Consider the following 23,897-nt stretch of genomic DNA (forward strand, 5'->3'; position numbering starts at 1 on the left):
AAGCACGAAGAAAAGAAGATCAATCACTCTATTGATGAGTCCACGCCCAACATGCTTCCTCATCTTTCTCCCAGCACGTTTCTTCACCTTTTCCTTGTTTACTCTCTCCACAGCCATGATAAGTGTTTATAAGCGAAGACAACTCGTTAGTTTTAGGTCCGTGATACAGTTTAATTAGTTGACATGTACGGCACTGTCTCACAGAAGGTCTTCTAGCTAAACTCACGTGTTCATGATGTAAACTACACGTTTGAAGCTCTGACAAAACAGGATCTTGAGTCCACTCACGAGGCACCTTATCCCAAATCTTCTTTACAGCATTCGCAGCTACATTGACCAAAAATGCCTTTGGTAATGCATTTAACTCTTCTTCAGTAAAAGTGTTTAGTTCCTTTTTGCATGCATAAAACTTTACGATCGCCTTTTCAACTGCGTTACACTTAGTATCTGTTAGAAATGACATGATGTCTTTACTCTACAAATGTTTCTTTTACACTAAGGTTATTTCGACACTGCACTTTACATATGTTGTTCACTTCCCGGCATGCACTGCAACACAACCAATCAAAGAGCATGCATACATGTTGTAAAGACTGTTTAGTTGTTTCTCTACTATGCTCTTTCGGAAGAGTTTTAAATGATAGGCACCCCAATTCATGCATGTCGATAACTTCACATGATGATGGTAGAAAATCACGCAACCATTCTTTCTTTTCACAACCCTTTAAAAGAACAAGATCTGCTCTTGACAAATGTGCATTCATCATTAAAGGTAGAAAACGATAAGGTATTCCTTTTTCTTCCCACTTCAAACCTAAATTGTTTTCAATCCACTGAGTCTGCTTTTTATCTTCATCTGTTTGCAAACAGTAAGGGAACGGTGGACTAAATACTAAACTAACAAGTTTTGGTGCCCACAACACACAGCAATCTAACACAGCCACCTCTTTAAACACAAACTTGTTTCCGTTTACTTTAAAGCCTTGCACATCAACTATTAATGTTTTCGTCATATTTGCACTCTACACTCCATCACTGTTTCCCGAAGACTAAAGCTTTTAGTCAACGAACGGGTTTAAACATGCATGATAACGTCATCACTGCAGCACGTGCTTACTCTAGCTTTCCCGATGCGTGATTAAACTTGTTCGAATTTACCGCCACCACATAGAGTGCAGTAGCGAGGTAAGCGATGTAACATGGCGGTAGCTAAAGATGTCAGCACGGTGCTCTGTTGATTAAAGATGGCTGCTTGTCAAAAAGATTTTTTCAAGTTATCCGCCACCACATAGAGTGCAGCACTGAGGTTTGCGATGCAATATGGCGGGTGACAGCTTGTCAAAGGTAAGTAGCTAAAGAGGGCAGCACTAAGGTTAGCAATGCAAGATGGTGGATGACAGCTGTGACGTAAAATATTACCCGCAAGATAGCACCACGATGCCCTTTTCATTAAAGATGGCAGCTAGAATTTTTCAAATTAACCGCCTCAAAGGTAAGTAGCTAAAGAGGGCAGCACTGTTCTCTCTGGATTAAAGATGGCAGCTTGTCGAAAAGAATTTTTCAAATTAACCGCCTCAAAGGTAAGTAGCTAAAGAGGGCAGCACTGTTCTCTCTGGATTAAAGATGGCTGCTTGTCGAAAAGAATTTTTTCAAATTATCCGCCACCACAAAGAGGGCAGCACGGTGCTCTCTTGATTAAAGATGGTGGATGACAGCTGAAGAGCGAGTAGAATTTGTTTCCAAACAAGAGCACGTGGAATTTACCACCACCACATAGAGTGCAGCACTGTTCTCTCTAGATTAAAGATGGTGGATGACAGAAAAGCGCATAGGTTTGTAAAGCACGTAGAATTTGCCGCCACCGCATAGAGTGCAGCACTGTTCTCTCTAGATTAAAGATGGTGGATGACAGAAAAGCGCATAGGTTTGTAAAGCACGTGGAATTTGCCGCCACCACATAGAGTGCAGCACTGTTCTCTCTGGATTAAAGATGGCGGATGACAGCTAACGAAATTGCCCGCATGATAGCAGCACAGTGCTCTATTGATTAAAGATGGCGGATGACAGCTGTCAAAAAAGCACGTGGCTTTGTTTCCCAACAAGAGCACATAGAATTTTTCAAATTGCCGCCACCACATTTCAAAGGTATCTAGCTAAAGAGTACAGCACTGTGCTCTGTTGATTAAAGATGGCGGATGACGGCTGTCAAAAAAGCGCGTGAGTTTGTTTCCAAACAAGAGCATGTAGAATTTTTCAATTTGCCGCCACCACATAGAGGGCAGCACGGTGCTCTCTTGATTAAAGATGACTGCTGTCATGTGGAATTGCCTGCCACCACATTTCAAAGGTAACTAGCTAAAGAGTGTAGCACGGCGCTCAAAGATGGCTGCTGTCAAAAAAGCATTTTTTCAAATTATCCGCCACCACATTTCAAAGGTAAGTAGCTAAAGAGGGCAGCACTGTGCTCTATGGATTAAAGATGGCGGATGACAGCTGTCAAAAAAGCACGTGGCTGTCAAAAAGCACGTGGATTTGTTTATCTCGAGCTAGTGAGGTTAAGTTGGTAGCACTAAGGTTTAGGCCCGCCAAGATGGCAGCACTGCCGATGACAGGTGACGAAAGAGGGCAGCACAGCGCTCTGTAGTTTAAAGATGGCGGATGACAGCTGTCAAAAAGCACGTGGCTGTCAAAAAGCACGTGGCTTTGTTTATCTCGAGCTAGTTAGGTTAAGTTGGTACCACCGAGGTTTATTCCCGTCAAGATGGCAGTACTGAGGTTAGCGATGCGTTGTTGTCTGTCAAAAAGCACGTGGCTTTGTTTACAAATCTGTCAAAAAGCACGTGGCTGTCAAAAAACACGTGGCTTTGTTTACCTCATGCTAGTTAGGTTAAGTTGGCACTACTGGGGTTTAGGCCCGTCAAGATGGTAGTACTGAGGTTTGCGATGCGTTGTTGTCGATGACAGCTGTCAAAAAGCACGTGGCTTTGTTTACAAATCTGTCAAAAAGCACGTGGTTGTCAAAAAGCACGTGGCTTTGTTTACCTCGCGCTAGTTAGGTTAAGTTGGCACTACTGAGGTTTAGGCCCGTCAAGATGGCAGTACTGAGGTTAGCGATGCGTTGTTGTCGATGACAGCTGTCAAAAAGCACGTGGCTTTGTTTACAAATTCAAATTTCCCGCGGGAGGTGGAGGAGGCATCTGGGAGGTCTCTGGCTGAGGTGGAGGTGGAGGAGGCATCTGGGAGGCCTCTGGCTGAGGTGGAGGTGGAGGTGGCCACTGGGAGGCCTCTGGCTGAGGTGGAGGTGGAGGAGGCGGGCGGAGGCGTGCGGCGGAGGAGGCGCCAGAACTCTCCCATTATACTACTCTAATATTCTTTATTACTGTCCCTGCTGCTTGACATAGCCTTTCCAGGTCATTACCAAAATCTTCCCATGACTTCTTTTTCGATTCAACAACTATTTGTTTCGCTCCGTTTCTATCATCTACGTACAAATCCCTGTTTGCCTCGGCCCTTGTTTGGAGCCATTTCTGATAAGCCTTCTTTTTTCGTTTACATGGTGCTCTCACTTCTTCATTCCACCAAGACGTACACCTTTTCCCATCTTCACAAACAGTTGTTCCTAGGCATTCCCTTGCTGTATCTACTACAGCATCCCTGTATGCCACCCATTCTCTTTCTATATCCTGAACCTGCTTACTGTCTATTGTTCGAAACTTCTCACTAATCATATCCATGTACTTCCGTCTAATTTCCTCATCCTGGAGATTTTCTGCCCTTATTCGTTTGCAGACAGATTTCAATTTCTCTACCTTAGGCCTAGAGATACTTAAGTTCACTACAGATCAGATAGTGGTCTGTTCGGGAAACTCGTACATTCCTAACAGATTTCCTGAATTCGAAGTCGGTTAAGATATAGTCTATTATGGATCTGGTACCCCTAGCCTCCCATGTGTAGCAGTGAATTTCCTTATGCTTGAAGCATGTATTCGTAACTGCTAAACTCATACTAGCACAGAAGTCCAACAAACGCTTCCCATTTCCATTAGCTTCTGTATCTTCCCCACATTTACCAATCACCCTTTCGTATCTTTCAGTTCTATTTCCAACTCTCGCATTGAAATCGCCCATTAGCACTATTCTATCCTTGCTGTTGACCCTGAGCACAATGTCACTCAATGCTTCATAAAACTTGTCAACTTCATCCTCATCTGCATCCTCACTTGGAGTATACACCGAGATAATTCTCATCCTAATTCCTCCAAATGCCAAATCTACGCACATCATTCGCTCATTTACGTGCTCAACAGAAACTATGTTGCGTGCATTGGTATTCCTGATAAACAGCTCTACCCCATGCTCTGTGCTTCCCTTTCTAACACCCGTCCATTACACTTTACAATCTCCTATCTCTTCCTTGTTATCTCCCCTTACCCGAATATCACTTACTCCTAGCACATCCAGATGCATCCTCTTTGCTGACTCATCCAGTTCTACTTTCTTTCTTCCATAAGCCCCATTAATATTGATAGCTCCCCATTGAATTCCGTTTTGTTCGCCAAGTTGTTTCCAAGGAGTGCCTCACCTCTCAAGTGGGAGTGGGAGTCCGTTACTCCCATAGGTCCGGGGCTTGCTTAAAATGTTCTGAGCTCAGTAAATTCATGAAGCAGGATGTTACCCTACTTACACATAGTCCAAGTAAGGATCTCTCCTCTAACGCGTTATGAACCACCAGTGGATTGTATAGTCCTAGCCGCCTGAGCACAAGTTGGGCCATGACTCAGAATATGTCCCTGATGCCCACTCCCATTCCATAGCAACTGGTATCCCGACTCTCAGGACCACTTACTAGGCCACTCAGCCGTTGCCCATGGTTCACGAACTAGGACGTGACTACAGTAACCCACAAACATGAACCATCTTTATTTGTTTGACAAATCAAAATAATTTTATACTATTTTAAGTGATTTCAGAAGAAGTTCAGATGATATTGTCAAGGAGATTCGTTAAATCCTCTGTGGTTTTTTCTTGCAACGAATCCCCTATCCAATCTTCTAAAAGCTACTGGTTTTGGATTTGATATTAAATATAACAATAGGAAACACAGAATATCCCATTTGTTTTATATGGATGACCACAACGAAACACAAATGAATGCCCTGCTAAATATAACAGACTCCTATTCATCTGATGTGGAAATGATGTTGGGAGTAAAGAAGTGTAAGCTGCTAACAACTGAATGTGTTCAATACGCAAACTCCCAACCACATGAGCTTCATACCGGATCTTTAATTGAGGGAACGACACAAACAGAGACCTACAAATACCTTGGACTTGTTCAGAATACAACTCTGGGGCACAAAAGATCAGACAGGAACTCAATGACAAATATACATTGAGGTTGCATCAGATTTTACGTAGCTACCTAAATGCCAAGAACAAAATTAAAGCAATAAACACGTACACTATTCCAACTACAGGTAGCAGGTAGGGACCCTCTTCGGAGGCAGCCCTACCCAGGGAGTGGCGCCCCTGCCTATGCGAGTCCCAGAGCACACTGACCCGGTATGTAACATCTGGTATGGGTCCCAGCTCAGGGTTACGAGTGAAGACCTCAACGGCATCTACGGCGGAGAAGGTGGACTTCGGTACGGCGGAGATTGCAGAAGGGGCATACCCGTAGCATCTGTACTCCAGAGGAGCGGCTACGAAAGGCGTCTGTCTCCATGTTAGGGGCGGCCTAATTTTGAACCTGGCAGTAGGTATAAAATGCCTTTGGGTGTGGCGAGCCCATCGTAACAATAGCCTATATGGACAAAGCAGATATGGTGCCTCGGAAAAGGTTAGGGCGTCCCCTGCTAAAAGCGAGGCGCAGCTCTTCAGGTGCTGGGGGAACTGTGAAAAATGGGCAACCAGCACCAAACTACATCAAAATTGCAACAGTTAATGTACTGACACTGACGGGAAAGACAGAAGAACTGGTTGACTTCATGATAGAAAAAGATATAGCCATACTTGGACTGTGCAAGACCAAGAAGAGGGGTACAGGGGAGATCCCTCTGAGAGAAGGATACAGGCTGTATTACAGCGGAGGACCTGAAGCAAAAAATGGAGTGGCCATCATACTTAGAAGAGAAATCCAAGAATATCTGGAATATACAAAGTACGTCCGCGATAGGATGATGATGATGAGACTCCAGTTTTAAAATGGCGTGAAAGATCTATTTCAGTTGTATGCCCCACAAACTGGTTGCATAGATGAACATCTAGAGGACTTCTTAGAGGAAGTGGAGAGACAGATAGAAGATAAGGAAGTACTATTGATGGGAGATCTAAATGCACAAGTTGGAATGGAAAGACAAGGAAAGGAAGATGTTGTAGGGCCCTTTGGATATGGAAATGTAAATCCAGAAGGTGAGTTGTTGGTGGATTTTTGCATGAGGAATCAAATGATTGTTGGAAACACCTGGTTTAGGAAGAAGAACAGTCAGAAGATTACAAGGTATGGCTGGGGAGACAGACGAACAAAGACCATGATTGATTATATAATCATAGAGAAAGAACACCGGAAGAACCTTGTAGATGTAACAGCCATGCCTGAAGAAGCCTTTGGTGGAGATCATAGAGTTGTGATAGGAAAATTGAAAGTTGGAAAGATTGAAAAACCCCAATTAAGAAGAGAGAAAAGAATTAAAGTATGGAAGTTGAAGGAGAAAAGCATACAAGAAGAATTTCAAAGGGAAATAATACCCTTGGTACCCAGGACAGAGGTGGGGAATGTTGAAGAGGAATGGAAAAGATTTAAGGAAGCACTGGTTGGATGTGCAGAAAAGGTGTGTGGTAGAACATCAGGAAATGTGAAAGACAAAGAAACACACTGGTGGAATGATAGGGTAAAGATTAAAGTGAAGGAAAAGAAAATGGCATGGAAAGCATGGAAAACATCTAAGACTGAAGAAAGTAGAAGAAAATATGTGGAGGCAAGGAATTTGGCCAAGAAAGTATGTAGTGGAGGAAGAAAAGAGGAAAAGCTGGGCCTTATTCACACAGAAATTGAGAGATGATACGCAGGGCAGCAAGAAATTACTGTATGGTATCTTAAGAAACAAAAAGAGAGATCAAGTAAACACCAGATTTGTGAAGGATAAAGGTGGCATAATTTTAACAAAGCCAGAAGAAATAAGAAATAGATGGAGAGAGTATTTTCAGAAGCTGCTGAACATAAGAACGGATGACAGTCATTCAATGGACGACCAGGAAAGGCAATTAGTTGACGAAGAAATGGATAAAGAAATTACAATGAATGAAATTGAAATGGCAGTAAGAAAGATGAAGAATGGAAAAACTGCTGGAATAGATGAAATTTCAGTGGAGATGATAAAGGCAGCTGGAGCTGTAGGCCTGCAGTGGACATATCGGGTTCTCAGGAATGTCTCGGAGAATAGGGAGGTCCCTGAGGATTGGCAAAAACGAATAATCATCCCAATTTTCAAGAAAGGTGATAAGAAAGTTTTGAAGAACTACAGGGGAATTACTCTAATATCCCATGTTGCTAAGATAATGGAAAGGATACTGGAAAGTAGAATAAGGTTGAGGGTTGAGAAGCAGATACAGGAAAATCAGTTAGGTTTCAGAAGTGGAAGATCAACAATAGAGCCCATTTTCATTATGAGACAATTAATGGAAAAGCATTGGGAGTATGGGAATGATATGGTGATGACATTCATTGATATTGAAAAGGCATATGACAGTGTCCCTAGGACGAAAGTTTGGGACAGCCTGGTGCAAAAAGGAATTGGACAGGGATTAATAAAAATGATCATGGCATTGTATAAGGAATGTTGTAGTTGCGTGCAAACACAAGTTGGCAGGACAAGTTGGTTCAAAATAACTAGTGGGCTGAGACAGGGAAGTGTTCTATCACCAATCCTGTTTACAATAGTAATGGATGACATCATGAGAACAGCAAAAGCAGCATATGGAGGAAGAGAAATGAACATGATGTTATTTGCAGATGATATTGTGATTTGGGGAGAAGACGACAGGAAGGTTCAAGAACAGTTGAATGTGGTGAATGGGAAGATTGAAGAATGTGGATTGAAAATAAGTGTAGAAAAGAGTAAAACTCTTGTTATGACTAGAGGGGAGAAAGAAGGGAAAGGTCAGATTAGACTTGCAGACAAGCCCCTGGAAGTAGTGGAAACGTTTAAATACCTAGGGAGTGAATTAATGGAGAATGCTCGACTGGATGCTGAGATTAGTAAAAGGATTCAAGCTGGAAGTTGTTTCTATCATAGTGTAAGAAATATGTTATGGGGCAAAGATGTGCCAATGGAAGCAAAGGATACTATGTACAAGATGTATTACGTACCCATAACAACTTACAGAGCAGAAACTTGGACAATGACAAAGAAGGATGAGAGTCGAATACAGGCAGCCGAAATGATATTCTTGAGGAGTATGATACAGAAGAGTAGACGAGACAAAATAAGTAATGAGAAAATCCGGGAAGAAATTGGAGTGGAAAAAATGAATGATAAAATAGATAAGAGCCGACTAAGATGGTTTGGGCACATAAAGCGAATGAGCGATGAAAGAATGACAAAAAAAGGTGATGGAAATGCAAATCCAAGGAAGGAGAGGCCGTGGACGACCACGATTGAGATGGAAGGATACCATCCAACGCAGCATTATAGAAAGAAACCTGGACTGGGACACAGTGTTGGAGGAGGATTGGTGGAAAGACCGAAGAAAGTGGAGAGGAACCATATTTGCCCCTACCCGGCTACAGCTGGATAAAGGGAAATGATGATGATGATGATGATGACGACGACGACTATTCCAACTCTTGTTTATTTGTTCAGAATTCTGAAATGGCTGCTGCAGAAATAGACAGCATACATAGAAAAATGAGAACTTTGCTCACCACCTATAGACTACATCATCCAAATTCATGCATGGAAATCAGGAGGCCGAGGAGTACTGGATCTTCAAGTCATGCTCCTGAATCAGATAAAGAATGTAAGATGATACTTCCATGAAAAGCAAGAAAACAGCCTTCTCCATAAAGCTGTAGTACTTGCTGACAAGTACACTGTACTGTATCCATATAATGCCTCTGACCCTCATACAAATCACCAGCATATATATCACCAAGTATCCCTGCAGGAGAAAGAAGGGACCTAGGGAGAGAAGACCCTCCATGGAAAATACTACAGCAATCTAAACCAACAGAGCATAGACAAGAATGTGTCATGCATGTGATTACAAAGTGAGCACTTATTTGGGGAGACAGAGGGATTTGCAGTTGCTATACAAGACCAAGTAATAGCTACAAACAATTACAAAAAGTACATCATCAAAGACACTAGCATACTCTCCGACAAATGCAGACGATGCTCCGTTCATCTCGAGACCATCCACCATATCACTAAAGGCTGCCCAGTACTTGCCTCGATAGAATACACGAGACGACACAATCATGTTTCGGGAATTATACACCATGCACTTGTTCAGGAAAGCCAATTAACTCAGGAGTGTATCCCTTATTACAAGTACCATCCAACACCACTCCTGGAGAATGAGTCGATTAAGCTTTATTGGGACACTGCTATAATGACAGACAAAACAGTCAACCATAACAGACCAGACATCATACTGGTGAACAAGAAAACTGGGACAACTTTCATTATTGACACCGTAATCAACAATGACACTAACATCGGCAGGAAGTACCATGAAAAAATCAGCAAGTACAAAGAACTTGCAGAAGAGATCAAGAGAATCTGGAAGATGAAACTGGTACGGATAGTCCCTGGGATTCTATCAGTCAACGGCCTCATTCCACACACACTTCACAAGAGTCCACAAGAACTGGGTGTTCCACCGAACATCTACAAAATTATGCCACATTTTGTCCTCCTGTCAACAGGCAACATTGTGCGATCATTCCTTTCGCAAGAATGATGATCCCGTGATCTGAGTTTTATATATACCTGCACATCAATGTTTGTATTATAATGTGTATATACTTTAATTATTGTACGCCACTTGGTGAATCCCTTGCAACAACAACAACAACAGCAATAATAATAATAATAATAATAATAATAATAATAATAATAATAATAATAAATGAGAACACCATTTCTGTGTGCAGGTTTTGATGCTTCAAATAATGGAAACCCAAAATATTTCCCAACAGCTGCGAGGTATTTCGACAAAAAAAGCAAGGTGTTTGTAACAAAATTATATACTTCTATGAAGATGCAATCAAAAAGTGCTACAAAATGTCTCAAGAAATTTATAACAGAATTTTGGAACATGGTTTAATGTTGTCCAAGTTCAGAGTATACTGCTGATAACAAAAATTCTAATTTTGGGGAGAAAAATTCTGTAAATGTACAGCTAAAGGCAGAAAACCAAAACTTGGTTAAGTGTAACTGCTGTGCACATGCTGCTCACAATTCATGTAAATCTGGGATGAATTCTATGTCAACTGATATTGAAATGTTGATAACTGAAATATTTAAATACTTTGCAAATTCAACATAAGGAGTTTACACCATTCAGTTTCTTGCTATTGAATGTAACAATTTGTTAAGACATGCGTATCAACAAGATGTCTTTCTATAAAGCTTGCTATTAAAATACTGTTAAGAAACCTTCCAGCTATAGTATCTTATTTTTCAAGTGTTGTTGACTATCCAGTATTCATTAACACGTTGGGCGGCACACCGTTGTTGAAATCAGAGTTGGCATGACGCCATATGGCAGCACACTAGAGTTTCAGGCGATGCGCCGTAGATAATCACCTGTGACATCTATGTCCGTAAAATTGTTACTACGTGAAGAGCGAACTTCAGGGTCTATTCCAGCTATGTATTTCTACTGTGTGCCACCATGTGGCGCCATAGTATTCTTCCGAAGTCACTGACTGGCCAGTGGTCATTGTCACAAGTGAAAGCACCCCAGGCATTGTTTATTCCTCTTTTACATACGTATTATCACTCAGTTTGTATAGTTGTGCAAAAGTATAAAAAATGGAGGATAGTAGAAATAATGGTAAGCGACTTGCAAAGAAGAGAATTAGTGATGTGGATATTTGTGGATTACTGATGGATTCTGATGGAGAGGAAGATGTAAGTGTTGATGGCAGTGAATATAACGCTAGTGATAAGTGCAGTGACAGTGACAGCACGACGGATGTATGGAGTGATGCGGAACACGATGGCGATACTGATAGTGATATTATAGGTGGGGACGGTGCTGGTGCAAATGGTGTAGATAATCACGTGAACAATGATGCCTGGAGTCCTTGTATAGGGGCACAGAAAGATATTCCATTTACAAGCCGGGAGCATCTAAATCTTCAAATTGATACTTCTACACCCACACCATATGAGTTTTACCGACTGTTCCTAACAGATGAAGTTCTTGATTTGATGGTACTACAAACTAATATCAATGCAAATCAAACACTAGCGTCTATGCATATTAAGCGGTCTAGTCGTTTGAAGGAGTGGATAGATACCGCAAAGGAGGAAATGAAAGTTTTTATAGGTTTGAGATCGTGGATGGGTCTTGTAAGAATGCCTTCATTATCAAATTACTGGAGCCAGTTTTCTTTGTATGGAAATAGTGTAGCTAGTAAGGCAATGTCAAGAAATCGTTTTCAGTTACTACTTCGATTCTGGCACTTTGGTCCCAACGACTGTTTAGCTGGAAAGTTGCACAAGATTCAGCCACTGTTAGATATAATGCATATGAACTTCAAGAGAGTCATAACTCCAAGTGAAAATCTCGTAGTTGATGAATCAATGATTCCGTGGAGGGGTCGTTTATCATTCCAGCAATTTATGCCTGGTAAGGCACACAGGTACGGTGTTAAACAATTAAGCTGTTCGACAACATGGGCTACATCTACAAAACTAAAGTATATGCGGTAAAGGTACCTTGAATGATCAAAATACACTGAGCATGGCTTCTCAAGTTGTAATGCAACTTATGGACCCGTATCTGGACAGTGGTCGCTTTATCTGCACCGACAATTATTACTCATCAATTGAGTTAGCTGAGGTGCTACTGGATCGTAAGACACATTTTATTGGCACACTTGGGAAAATCGAAAAGGTTTACCAAAGAATGTTGTAAATGCAAAGCTTAAGAAGGGAGAACTCATTGCAATGGAGAATGGAAATGGATTGACAGTGATGAAGTGGAGAGATCAGAAGGACGTGCTGATTATGTCAACCAAATGTTCTAATGATGTAATTACGGGCAAAAAGAACAGGAAACACGAAGATGTGGTTAAACCGAAAATGCTAATAATGTACAATAAAATGAGAGGAGAAATAGATATTGCAGACACACTTTCTTCGTATCACACTGAAATGAGGAAAACCATCCGATGGTACCACAAAGTTGCAGATGATGTTCTTTTTGGTACTGCCGTTGTAAATGCACTGCTTCTGTACAATAAGACGCGGGTTACTGAACATCGAAAATGTCTCTTGCGGAGTTTCGAAGGAACATGGTCAGCACTCTACTTTGCCTAACTAACAACGCTGTTAGACGTACTCCTAAGAGAGAGAACCACTACCTTGGGGAAGCCAACAAGACAGAAGGACAGAAAAGTACCAGGTAAGTGTTATCAAGTTCAACATTATTGTACTTCTGAAGGATGTTAATACTAATTATAAAATTATTTTTTATTTCTTCCTTTCAATATTGCAGGAAAGCTCGAGGTCGGTGTCGAAGCTGCTATCAACAACTATGCAAGGTCATGGGCAGAAAGGCTGCTGCTTCTGCCGCAAAAAGGGTGTCAACTGTCTGCACAACCTGTCCTTCACAATTGAAATATCAGAGAAGGTTCAACCTTTTCAATACAAAACGTGTTGTATAAGAAGTTCACAACATAATATTTTCAGTTTCAATTGTGAATCTCAGTTCAATACGGGAAAATGAAGTTTTTAACTTATAACAACCTGTCCTGACGCACCTTTCCTTTGTCTGAAGTGCTTTGAATTATTTCACAACAAAGAGTGACAGAAGGCTAATTGTTGTCGAAAGTCTAATGCTTATGTTGCAATGTGAGTGTCATTGCCTGCCAATCGTGCTGAGACTCATATTTTCATTGTTTCGAGTTATCAGAAAACTGTTCACAACAATATGTAATGTAATATAACTACTTGTTTTGCATTTTACTAGGTTTTCATAAATATTGCTTTAATTTGAATTAGCAAATAAATCTCCCGTATTTGAAATTCGTAATGTACATTCCATGTCAAAAAATTCTGTGACACCATATGGCGTCACGCTATATTTTATCTTTCGTAAAAAAAAATTTGATGTGTCACCATATGGCGTCACACATGACCTTGGTATGGTGAGATAAAATTTCCTCAGTACATCATATAAATACATTCCAAGATTATATAAACAGTCTACAATGTGTACAATGGCTTTGGCACCAGCGGAATACTATTCAAATACATGCCTGGCACCAGTGGAATAGTGTGCTACAATCGGCTCCGCACTCAATGTGTTAAGGAACATTCATTAGGTTCCTCAGAATCAGAAACCAGTACATTTTTCATTACATACAGCAGATGTTTTCCATAACACAATTCTAGTCTTGAAAAACAAATGAGTTATATACTGTAATTAAAAATCTGAAAATGCAACTTGAGCAAATAATGGGGGAATCAATTCTTGGTTACAAAGTGACTCAAACATTAGATAAATTGAATGTTTGTTTAGGCTACTGGTGAAGTTACGGTCTGCAAAAATGATTTTGTCTATGAAGTTAATTAATTAATTAATGCATGGGCGGGTTAAAGTTAGTAGAAATACTGGGCCGATTGCAGAAACTATGACCAGTTTTAAGCCATAGACATCGCCTACCTAAACAACATCTAAATCAGGCATGATCTTCCATTGCATAAACAATGTTCAGTCAATGTCTAACTAGACATCGCTTAAAGTTTCAATTTTGGTTTGAAAATGAAGACAGAAATATCTTTCATGCAACTCATTGCTTGTCGCAACCAATGAAATTCGGCGGTGCGCGCGCCGAACGCCAGTCAGCTGTTTGTCTTCGTACACATTACTCAAATATGACTGAGCATGACTTGCCCACAGATAAATTTCATAATATTATCGACACTAAAGCGACGCGCCACCGTACAGGAAGTGTAGCTTTCATTATAGCATTGTTACAGTGAGTGTAATCTACTCATAAATACGGTAGCTTCAACAAAGGGAAGGTGAAGCAATAGTAACGTGTAACCGAGTGTGTTGTACGGGCCATATGATGTAGCTTGCATTCTGGAGATCGTAGGTTCGAAATGCATCGACAGCCGTGAAGATTGTTTTCCGTAGTTTCCCTATTTTTACACCAGACAAATACTAGGGCTGTTATTATGGCCACGGCTCTTCTTCCCCAGTCCTCTTTAAACAATAATCACCACCACTTTCCTTTTCCTATCTGATAGTTGCCAAAAACATACGATTATATATATTAAAAAACCATACAACCTACTTTTTAGTTTTCACAATTATGTGTGTTTACTTGGCAGTAAATATAAGTGAAACCTTCCGGTTGATGTATGTGAAAGCCCTCTGACGATCGGGACATGTAATTCGGATATGTATGTAATTGAAGTGACCTATAATTCCAAGGAAATTACCCCATGTATATAAAAAAATATATTGGTTGCCAAGAACTGTATTCAAGTTGACAGTTACTGGACTGTCACTTTGTCAGTCTCAAGAAACAAGTCTCTCAAAAAGAAACCTTATTTTAAGATGTATCTCCCCGTGCAAGTCAAACGAATTGCTGCGATTTAGCAGCGGGCGACCCACAGAGAGGCCCCACCTTATCAATACAATTTTATTACTGTAAGAGTTAGCTTACAGGACTGGTTTCGACTTTAAATAGTCATCATCAGCTGTACATGCATACCTTAACATATGTGTCAAGCATTAGTTTGTATGCCTTTTCCTAAAGGGAGATGCCATGGGGAAGCATCATGTTTAAGTGGCCAAATTGGGCATGTTGAATGTAAAATGGTTATGTACTATAATTCAGGTACCTAAGTATAGAACTATGTCCTTAAGACTAGAATTTGTTTATGGAACCTAACTTAAGCTTGAATTTAAATTACAATTGTATGAAAAACATTAAAATGTTCAGTACATTTGTTCTTGTTTTGAGTCGAATGTTATAAATAAATCAGTGCTTGCATTTGTAGGCAATGCTGTAGTTCTCTACGAAGACTTCTTAAATGTCTCCATTTGTGTGGTGAAATGCCTCTGTTGTTAACAAAACCCAGTTATATAGACGGAGGTAAGTATGTGCAGCTGTGAGTGGAATATTATCTGTAAGTGTTGGAGGAAGTTGTGGTCTTGATCGTTAGTAAATATTTCTTGTTGCAGAGTGGTGGCTCTTTCCTGGTCTATAGCTGTATGCTGATATATATTATTGTTGCTGTCGTGGTTGGGTTGCGTTGGATTGAGCTTGGCGTTAGGAATTAAGACGAGAATTGTCTCAGTGTATTCACTATGTGAGGGTGCAGATGAGGATGAAGTTGACAAGTTTTATGAAGCATTGAGTGACATCGTGGTCAGGGTCAACAGCAAGGATAGAATAGTGCTAATGGGCTATTTCAATGCGAGAGTGGGAAATAGAACTGAAGAATACGAAAGGGTGATTGGTAAATGTGGGGAAGATAGGGAAGATAGGGAAGCTAATGGGAATGGGAAGCGTTTGCTGACTTCTGTGCTAGTATGGGTTTAGCTGTTATGAATACATTCTTCAAGCATAAGGCTATTCACCGCTACACATGGAAGGCTAGGGGTACCAGATCCATAATAGACTATATCTTAGCCAACTTCGAATTCAGGAAATCTGTTAGGAATGTACGAGTTTTCTGGTCATTTTTTGATGATATAGACATCTATCTGATCTTCAGTGAACCAAGTATCTCTAGGCCTAGGGTAGAGAAATTGAAATCTGTTTGCAAACGAATAAGGGTAGAAAATCTCCAGGACAAGGAAATTAGACAGAAGTACATGGATATGATTAGTGAGAAGGTCTGAAGAGTAGACAGTAAGCAGGTTCAGGATATAGAAAGAGAATGGGTGGCATACAGCGATGCTGTAGTAGAAACAGCAAGGGAATGCCTTGGAACAACTGTGTGTAAAGATGGGGAAAGGCGAACATCTTGGTGGAATGATGAAGAGAGAGAGCAGCTTGTAAACGTAAAAAGAAGGCTTATCAGAAATGGCTCCAAAGAAGGGCTGAGGCAGACAGTGATTTGTATGTAGATGAAAGAAACAGAGCAAAACAAATAGATGTTGAATCCAAAAAGAAGTCATGAGAAGATTTTGGTAATAACCTGGAAAGGCTAGGTCAAGCAGCAGGGAAACCTTTCTGGACAGTAATAAAGAAAGTAAGAGAGGGAAAAAGGAAATGAACAGTGTTTTGAGTAATTCAGGTGAACTCATAATTGATCCTAGGGAATCACTGGTGAGGTGGAGGGAATATTTTGAACATCTTCTCAACATAATAGGAAATCTTCCAGGTGGTGTTGTGAACAGCCAAGCTCATGGGAAGGAGGAAAATGATGTTGGTGAAATTATGCTTGAGGAAGTGAAAAGGATGGTAAATAAACTCCATTATGACAAAGCTGCAGGAATAGATGAAATTAGACCTGAAATGGTGAAATATAGTGGGAAGACAGGGACGAAATGGCTTCATCGAGTAGTACGATTTGCACGGAGTTTTGGAAAGGTACCTTCAGATTGGACAAAAGCAGTAATTGCACCTATCTATAAGCAAGGGAACAGGAAGGATTGCAACAACTATCGAGGTATCCCATTGATTAGTATACCAGGCAAATTATTCACTGGCATCTTGGAAGGGAGGGTGCTCTCAGTAGTAGAGAGGAAGTTGAATGAAAACCAGTGAGGTTTCAGACCACAGAGGGGCTGTCAGGATCAGATTTTCAGTATGTACCAGGTAACTGAAAAATGCTACGAGAGGAATATGCAGTTGTGTTCATGTTTCGTAGATGTAGAGAAAGCATATGACAGGGTACCAAGGAAAAAGATGTTCGCCATACTGGGGGAATATGGGATTAAGGGTAAATTATTAAAAACAATCAAAGGCATTATGTTGACAATTGGGCTTCAGTGAGAATTGATGGTAGAATGAGTTCTTGGTTCAGGGTACTTACAGGGGTTAGACAAGGCTGTAATCTTTCACCTTTGTTGTTCGTAGTTTACATGGATCATCTGCTAAAAGGTATAAAATGGCAGGGAGGGATTCAGTTAGGTGGAAATGTAGTAAGCAGTCTGGCCTATACTAACGACTTGGTCTTAATGGCAGATTGTGCCGAAAGCCTGCAGTCTTGCAATTTGAAAATAGGTGCAATGAGTATGGTATGAAAATTAGCCGCTCAAAGGCTAAATTGATGTCAGAAGGTAAGAAATTCAACAGAACTGAATGTCAGATTGGTGTTACAAAGCTAGAACAGGTCAATAATTTCAAGTATTTAGGCTGTGTGTTCTCCCAGGATGGTAATATAGTAAGTGAGATTGAATCAAGGTGTAGTAAAGCTAATGCAGTGAGCTCGCAGTTGCGATCAACAGTATTCTGTAAGAAGGAAGTCAGCTCCCAGACGAAACTATCTTTACATCGGTCTGTTTTCAGACCAACTTTGCTTTGTGGGAGTGAAAGCTGGGTGGAATCAGGATATCTTATAAGTTAGATGTAACAGACATGAACGTAGCGAGAATGATTGCTGGTACAAACAGGTGGGAACAATGACAGGAGAGTACTCGGAATAAGGAGGTAAAGGCCAAGTTAGGAATGAACTTGATGGATGAAGCTGTACGCATAAACCGGCTTTGGTGGTGGGGTCATGTGAGGTGAATAGAGGAGGATAGTTACCTAGGAGAATAATGGACTCTGTTATGGAGGGTAAGAGAAGTAGAAGGAGACCAAGACGACGGTGTGGCGGTGCTCATATTAAAAACAAACGCAACTTTCATTAAGATTTTGATGTGAAGAGAAAGCCATTATGGGAGGGCAAAGAGTGAACGAATTTACATGGACCCAACAATATCAGTCGTGAACATTTGGCAAATGTGGAGAGAGGCTACCTACAGTGGCTGCTCCAAAACTAGTCGCATCTTATAGCAAATTTCACAGAATTTTCCAAACATGTTTCAATATCGGGTCTGGGCACCCGAAAACAAATACATGATCACACTGTGAAGAATAACGATACAAAATAATTCTACATCACCAGCCGAAAGAGCAGACCTAATAATTTTGAAGCAAGAGGAAGATGATGTCCTAATACAATTTTGCTTTACGTCGCACCGAAACAGATAGGTCTTACGGCGATGATGGGATAGGAGTAGGAAGGAAACGACCGTAGCCTTAATTAAGATACAGCCTCAGTGTGTGCCTGGTGAGAAAATGGGAAACAACGGAAAACCATCTCTAGGGTGGGCAACAGTGGAGTTAAAACCCACTATCTCCTGAATACAAGCTACGTGACCCTAATCGTACAGCCACTTCCTCACAACCTAACTTCATAATATTCATGAAAAAATAGAATAAGATCCATATATTCTTGGACAGAAGATCAGTCTGGAAGGGGACATCTGCAATCGTCTTGAAGACAGGATTCGCCATGAAGCAGGACCAGAAGGCATTAAATCTCAGAAAACATAGAGGCTGTTTTCTGACTCTGCTACAAGTCCACGAGAACACGACTATCATGGGCATCTTGTTTGATTATGTTAACAAAAATATTTTTAATAAAGTAGAACACATTTTTCCTATCCGGATAGAGCGTTTGGGAGAAGTGAAAAGTGTACCAAACTTGTGAAAAAATATTATAGCCACAAGAATATCATGCTATTCTGGAAAAACATGGCTTTTAGGGAGAGATTGGAAGCTACTTGATTTTAAAAAGAGCACCAATAATATCAAGAAAACTAAGCTCCCATTCTTGATGCAGGAACAGCATGTTGTTCTGTGAAAAAAAAAAAGAAGCTTCTGCCATAATACGTACAATGGAGACCTCAGTGAATACCAAGTGGTGAAGAAATCAATCCATTCTTGGAGGAACTTTTGACAGATTGGTGAAAGTACTACAGGAATGCGATGAAACATCTGCAGAGAAGGAGGAGGATGTTGAAAAACTCAGAGAAGGAGGATGTTGAAAAACTTCTGAAGTTTGTTCCTCTGTCTAATAAGCTCTGAAGAACTTCACAGACTGTGCAAATGCGCACACAGAAGTACGCTACACTGAAGAAGAGCCATTTTTAAAGCATTACACAGCAGCTACGACTACTAGAAAAATGTTAAGGCTGTGCCAGTGCGTTCTTAAATTTTCATTCACCATATTTTTAATGTGTTTTTAAAATTCTTTTCTATGACAGATATTTGACAATTCAACGACGTTTTGTTTACCTTACCAATTTTCAAAGGAAGTTTGGGCATCCCTACATTTCAGTAAATCCATAATATTACATGATAACTTCTAAATCTGACATTTCTATATATTTCAGTTTATATGAAAGTATATAAGAGGAAATAAATCATTAAAATCCCACTGTTTTTAGTGTTTGCTACCGATCTCTGAAATGTGAAACCTACCCTGTGCATGTAGATGTTTTATTCCAAAAGCTACTGCCTGTAGCTGTTTTCCAAAGTTGACCAGAATTGATTTAGTTTACTTTTGGAAACAACTTGGCATTCTAATGCTAATAACTTCAAAACAGGGTCTTAGGCTGTTAAAACTGTTCTTAATATTACTTTGAAAATACTTATGCCATAATGAAGTAATATTGCCTACGTAGGCTTCAGTTTTAAAAAAATGCATTTCCAGAAAAATCAATACTTTTGACAGCAAATTATTGAAATGAGCTCTTCAATTATGACAGGACCAGTAAGATTTTATTAAGATTATCTTTACAATCACAAGAAAAATTATTCCACCAGTTATGTTCACCTCAAGACCCTAGAAATCTTACCTCCAGTGCAGGTGTGTACCATATTCCATTTGTGTGATAAAAGTTTACATTGTGACCACCAAATGCATATCAAAACCAAGATTTGAAAAATCAGTGATGCCTTATTCAGCTACAAAAATATGCAGAGGCAGAGCACACCCTCCTCTTCCTCAGTTACAAAATGAAATTTGAGAAAATCACAGTTTTGGTTACCAAACACGAGTACCATGCTCTTCCCTATCAAGAAACTATTGAAATACTGAAACAAGAGAACTGTTTCAGAAAGAAAGGAGAGGTGCTATAGATTAACAGAAATGGGCAATTGGTGCTCATCTCAGAACACAAGAATGGCCCTAATGGGTTACCCTGCAGAGGTCTTGGTAAAACCAATCTCAGTCATAAAGGTACAGGTGCCCATCCAGTTCAAGTCATTTCATGAAGAAGGGTTGAAACGATATATTCACAATGTTGGTATGGCCTAATATTCCAAGGAGTCCATCAGTGGACAAAAATAGTGAGTTCTGAACAATGAAATTGTTTCTTTGTCTCCAGAGTCAAAATTGTGTTTAAAAAAGATAGATAAGAAAAGATGCAGTTGGAATGATATGCATGTGTGGAGCAGAACCAACTTCCATGCTTGCCTTACATGCTGTTCACACTATGAAGATTATTTGTTATGCTTACTAAATAACATCCAACTTAGCTGGCCTTCTCTGTTAAAAATGAGTGTACCTTTTCATCCTCCATCCAACTTAACCTTTAAAACCCATTACACTCTCCTCCTGCACCAAAATTATTAACTGCTGTAAACATCATAATAATGTATGTGACAGGTAGGTAACTTGCAGTAAAATATAATGATAGAAATCAATTTTCAGTTTGACACAAACAGGAGAAATTTCAACCAGTTTATCCAATGCAAAATTTGGAGCATGCACTGTATGAAAGTTTGAACACCAGGAAGCTACATATTTCTGTGAGCTGGGATTGTTTCTTGGAATGCAGAGTGCTGGTGAAGTGTTGTGAATCAAGGTGTCGGACGTAGTTGGTTTTCTCTTTATCTTAAAATGTGTTTATAGCTGATGTATTTTGTTAGAATCAATCACATTTCACTGTGTGCTGTAGGGCTAAAGGAAGTCTATTGATATGAGTGAGTAGTTGTTTACAATATCTGGCTTTGTGTTCAACATCTTCAACATAAGAGTGCCAGTATATTATTGAAAAATAAAAACCAGTTCCACCTTATACTGCTCCGAAAGGAGATGAGGAGACTAGTCTTGCTGCTCATAAATGACAAGTATACACGAATGAAAATGAAAAAAAATCAGCCTGGGTCTGAGAATTTAAAACAATCCAAATGTCAAGCTCACCAGTTTGCCTACTTTGAGAATTATCTTTCCTTTATGTTCTGCCTCCTCAGCAGCTTTCATTTCAGCTTCCAGCAATTTAGTCTTTGTGGTATTGAAAAGTTCCCAAAGGTCGCAAGCATCCCGGTACTCTTGAGAAGTGCGCTGAAATACAAACATCAAATAATGCAAAATAGTAATTTATTATTGATGAACTTTTAATTAATATGTAATAAAATTGTTCATTTTCACACATTTTCTGGAACTGGAAAGCCAGAATATCACAAAGACATCAAGACTGAGTTTATTATAAATATAATGTTGTCAACATCAAACTTTTCATAAAATTATGCACCCTTTTTTTTTTTTTTAGCTTTTGATCACTGAACCACTACTTCAACCTTGGCACACATTCAAACTAAATACTATCTTCTCAGTACTATTCAGAATGTAGTTGTAGTTCATCTCTCTCCCCTTACAAAGTGTGCACATAACACTGTCGTAAAGAAAATAACTGATTTTTTTTGGAAAAGATTCAAGTAAATTAAATTAAAACCCTAAGATATATGAATTATATTGACAGCAGAAAGAATAAGGAGTTACTGAATAATATCAATGCAGTCCTGAAACATAGTAGTACTGTAATAATGATAATGGTTTTATGTCCCATTAACTTCTTCTACAGTTTTCAGAATCAAGGAGGTGCCAGAATTTTGTCCCATAGGAGATCTTTTACGTGCCAGAAAATCTACCAACATAAGGCTGATGCAATTGAACATCTTCAAATACCACCAGACTGAGCCGGGATCAAACCTGGTAATGAGCTACTCAGTCTGGCAGTCCTGAAACAGGATGTACAAAAATAAAAGCAAAAGGAGAATGACTATTTTCAGAATTTTATTTGACAACATTATGGAGCTCTACTACACTTTGGATTAACATTCACAGCTTTTTGGTAAAAACATTTACAGAGTGGACTGGACATCATGGGACTACTGACTGCCCACCAAGCTCTTGTGATATGACACCATGTGATGTTAGTCTATGTGTGAACAATTGTGAAAAATATGGTGTTTTCCATATCGCTAAAAAATGTAGGTGAACTGAGAATGTCCATTCAAAATGCACTTCTTACCATTAACCTTTATTGTCCCATATTTGTGAATTGATTGTAAGCCACTGCACGAAATGTATTCTGCAAAGAGGCAGACACTAAGAACATTATCTTAATGGTTGTATAGTACAACCTGTATCTGAAAAGTCTTATGAAATAAAGACAACAAGTTACACACAAAACTCCTTTACTGGCCTTCAAAGTAATCACTGTTAGCTACAACACACTTTTGACATCGACTGTAAAGCTGCTGGAAGCTGGCAGCAAACACTTCTTTTGGAATCTCCCGGAGAACCCTTGTCACGTGTTTTTGGATACCTGCTACACTGCCTTACCAGTGGCCTTTCAGGGCTAATTTAAGACGGGGGAACAAAAAAATCTGCCGGCGCCAAATCTGGAGAATACGGCGGGTGTGGAAGAACAGTCACCTGGCGTTCAGCGAGAAACTGGGTCATGCGGATCGCGGTGTGCAGGCAGGAATTGTCGTGCAGGAGCTTCCGCTGTCCACTCCAGTACAGTTCAGGCCGAACCCATCTGATGCGTTGCAGTAGCCGTTTCAAAAGTCCCTCGTAGAATCCCGCGTTGACAGGGGTACCCTGGGGTACAAATTCATGATGAATGACACCATTGCTGTCGAAAAAGGCAATCAGTATTGTCTTAATCTTGGACTTTGTGCGCCGACTTTTCTTGGGAGGCGCAGAAGACGCTGAACACCACGCCACTGACTGTCTCTTGGTCTCCGGATCATACTGGTAGCACCACGACTCATCTCCTGCAATGATGGTTTTCAACCCCTCTAGATTTTGGTCACAAACGTCAATGAAATCTCCCGACGTTTCCATCCGAGTTTGCTTCTGCTCGTATGTCAGGTTGTGCGGTACAAACCAGGCACAAATCTTCCGTTTTTTCAAATGCTTGTGAACAATGGTCCTTGCACTGTCCTTGCCTACACCCACTTCAACTGCTTTCATTTGTAGGGACAGTCGCCGATCATTCGCAAGCATCTGTCGCACTCGTTCAATGTTGTCTGGAGATGTACTTGTGGTTGATCAACCCAAATGTGCCTCATCCTCAACACCTTCCTTTCCATCTTGAAAGCGTTTAAACCAGTCAAAAACGCACTTTTTACTCACTGCATGAGCGTTTCATGTTAACGCGTTGCTCCGTTTTGCACACTGACTCTGTGCGATGTCTTGCAGCGTTCAACTCCTTTTAACTGCGTTGAGTCCTCTTGAATTCCAACTTTATCTTCATACTGTCACTTAGCGTCATGTCTTGCAATGTGTATGCACGAGCGCATCGTCCGAACTAGCACGGTGTACAGACTAGGCGACCATTCACGGAACTTTTCAGGCACAGGTTGTATGTCACAGGAAACTAACTACTGCACCATCCTGTATGACCGA

The 23,897-nt window shown here is 40.3% G+C and overlaps 1 protein-coding gene across 12 annotated transcripts in view; it reads right to left on the reverse strand.

Moving 5' to 3' along the window:
- polybromo (protein) overlaps positions 1 to 23,897 on the reverse strand; it is a 618,289-nt gene that overhangs the window by 486,616 nt on the left and 107,776 nt on the right. For all 12 annotated transcript variants that reach the window (XR_010858640.2, XM_067138036.2, XM_067138039.2 and 9 more), the window contains one exon: positions 21,402 to 21,542. Coding sequence is in view for 11 of the 12 variants with exons in the window: in XM_067138036.2 (XP_066994137.2) it covers positions 21,402 to 21,542 (141 nt within the window). In the remaining variant the exon portion in view is untranslated. The remainder of the gene's footprint in view (positions 1 to 21,401; positions 21,543 to 23,897) is intronic.

This window comes from Anabrus simplex, chromosome 1, assembly GCF_040414725.1.
Source record: "Anabrus simplex isolate iqAnaSimp1 chromosome 1, ASM4041472v1, whole genome shotgun sequence".
Lineage (NCBI taxonomy): Eukaryota > Metazoa > Arthropoda > Insecta > Orthoptera > Tettigoniidae > Anabrus > Anabrus simplex.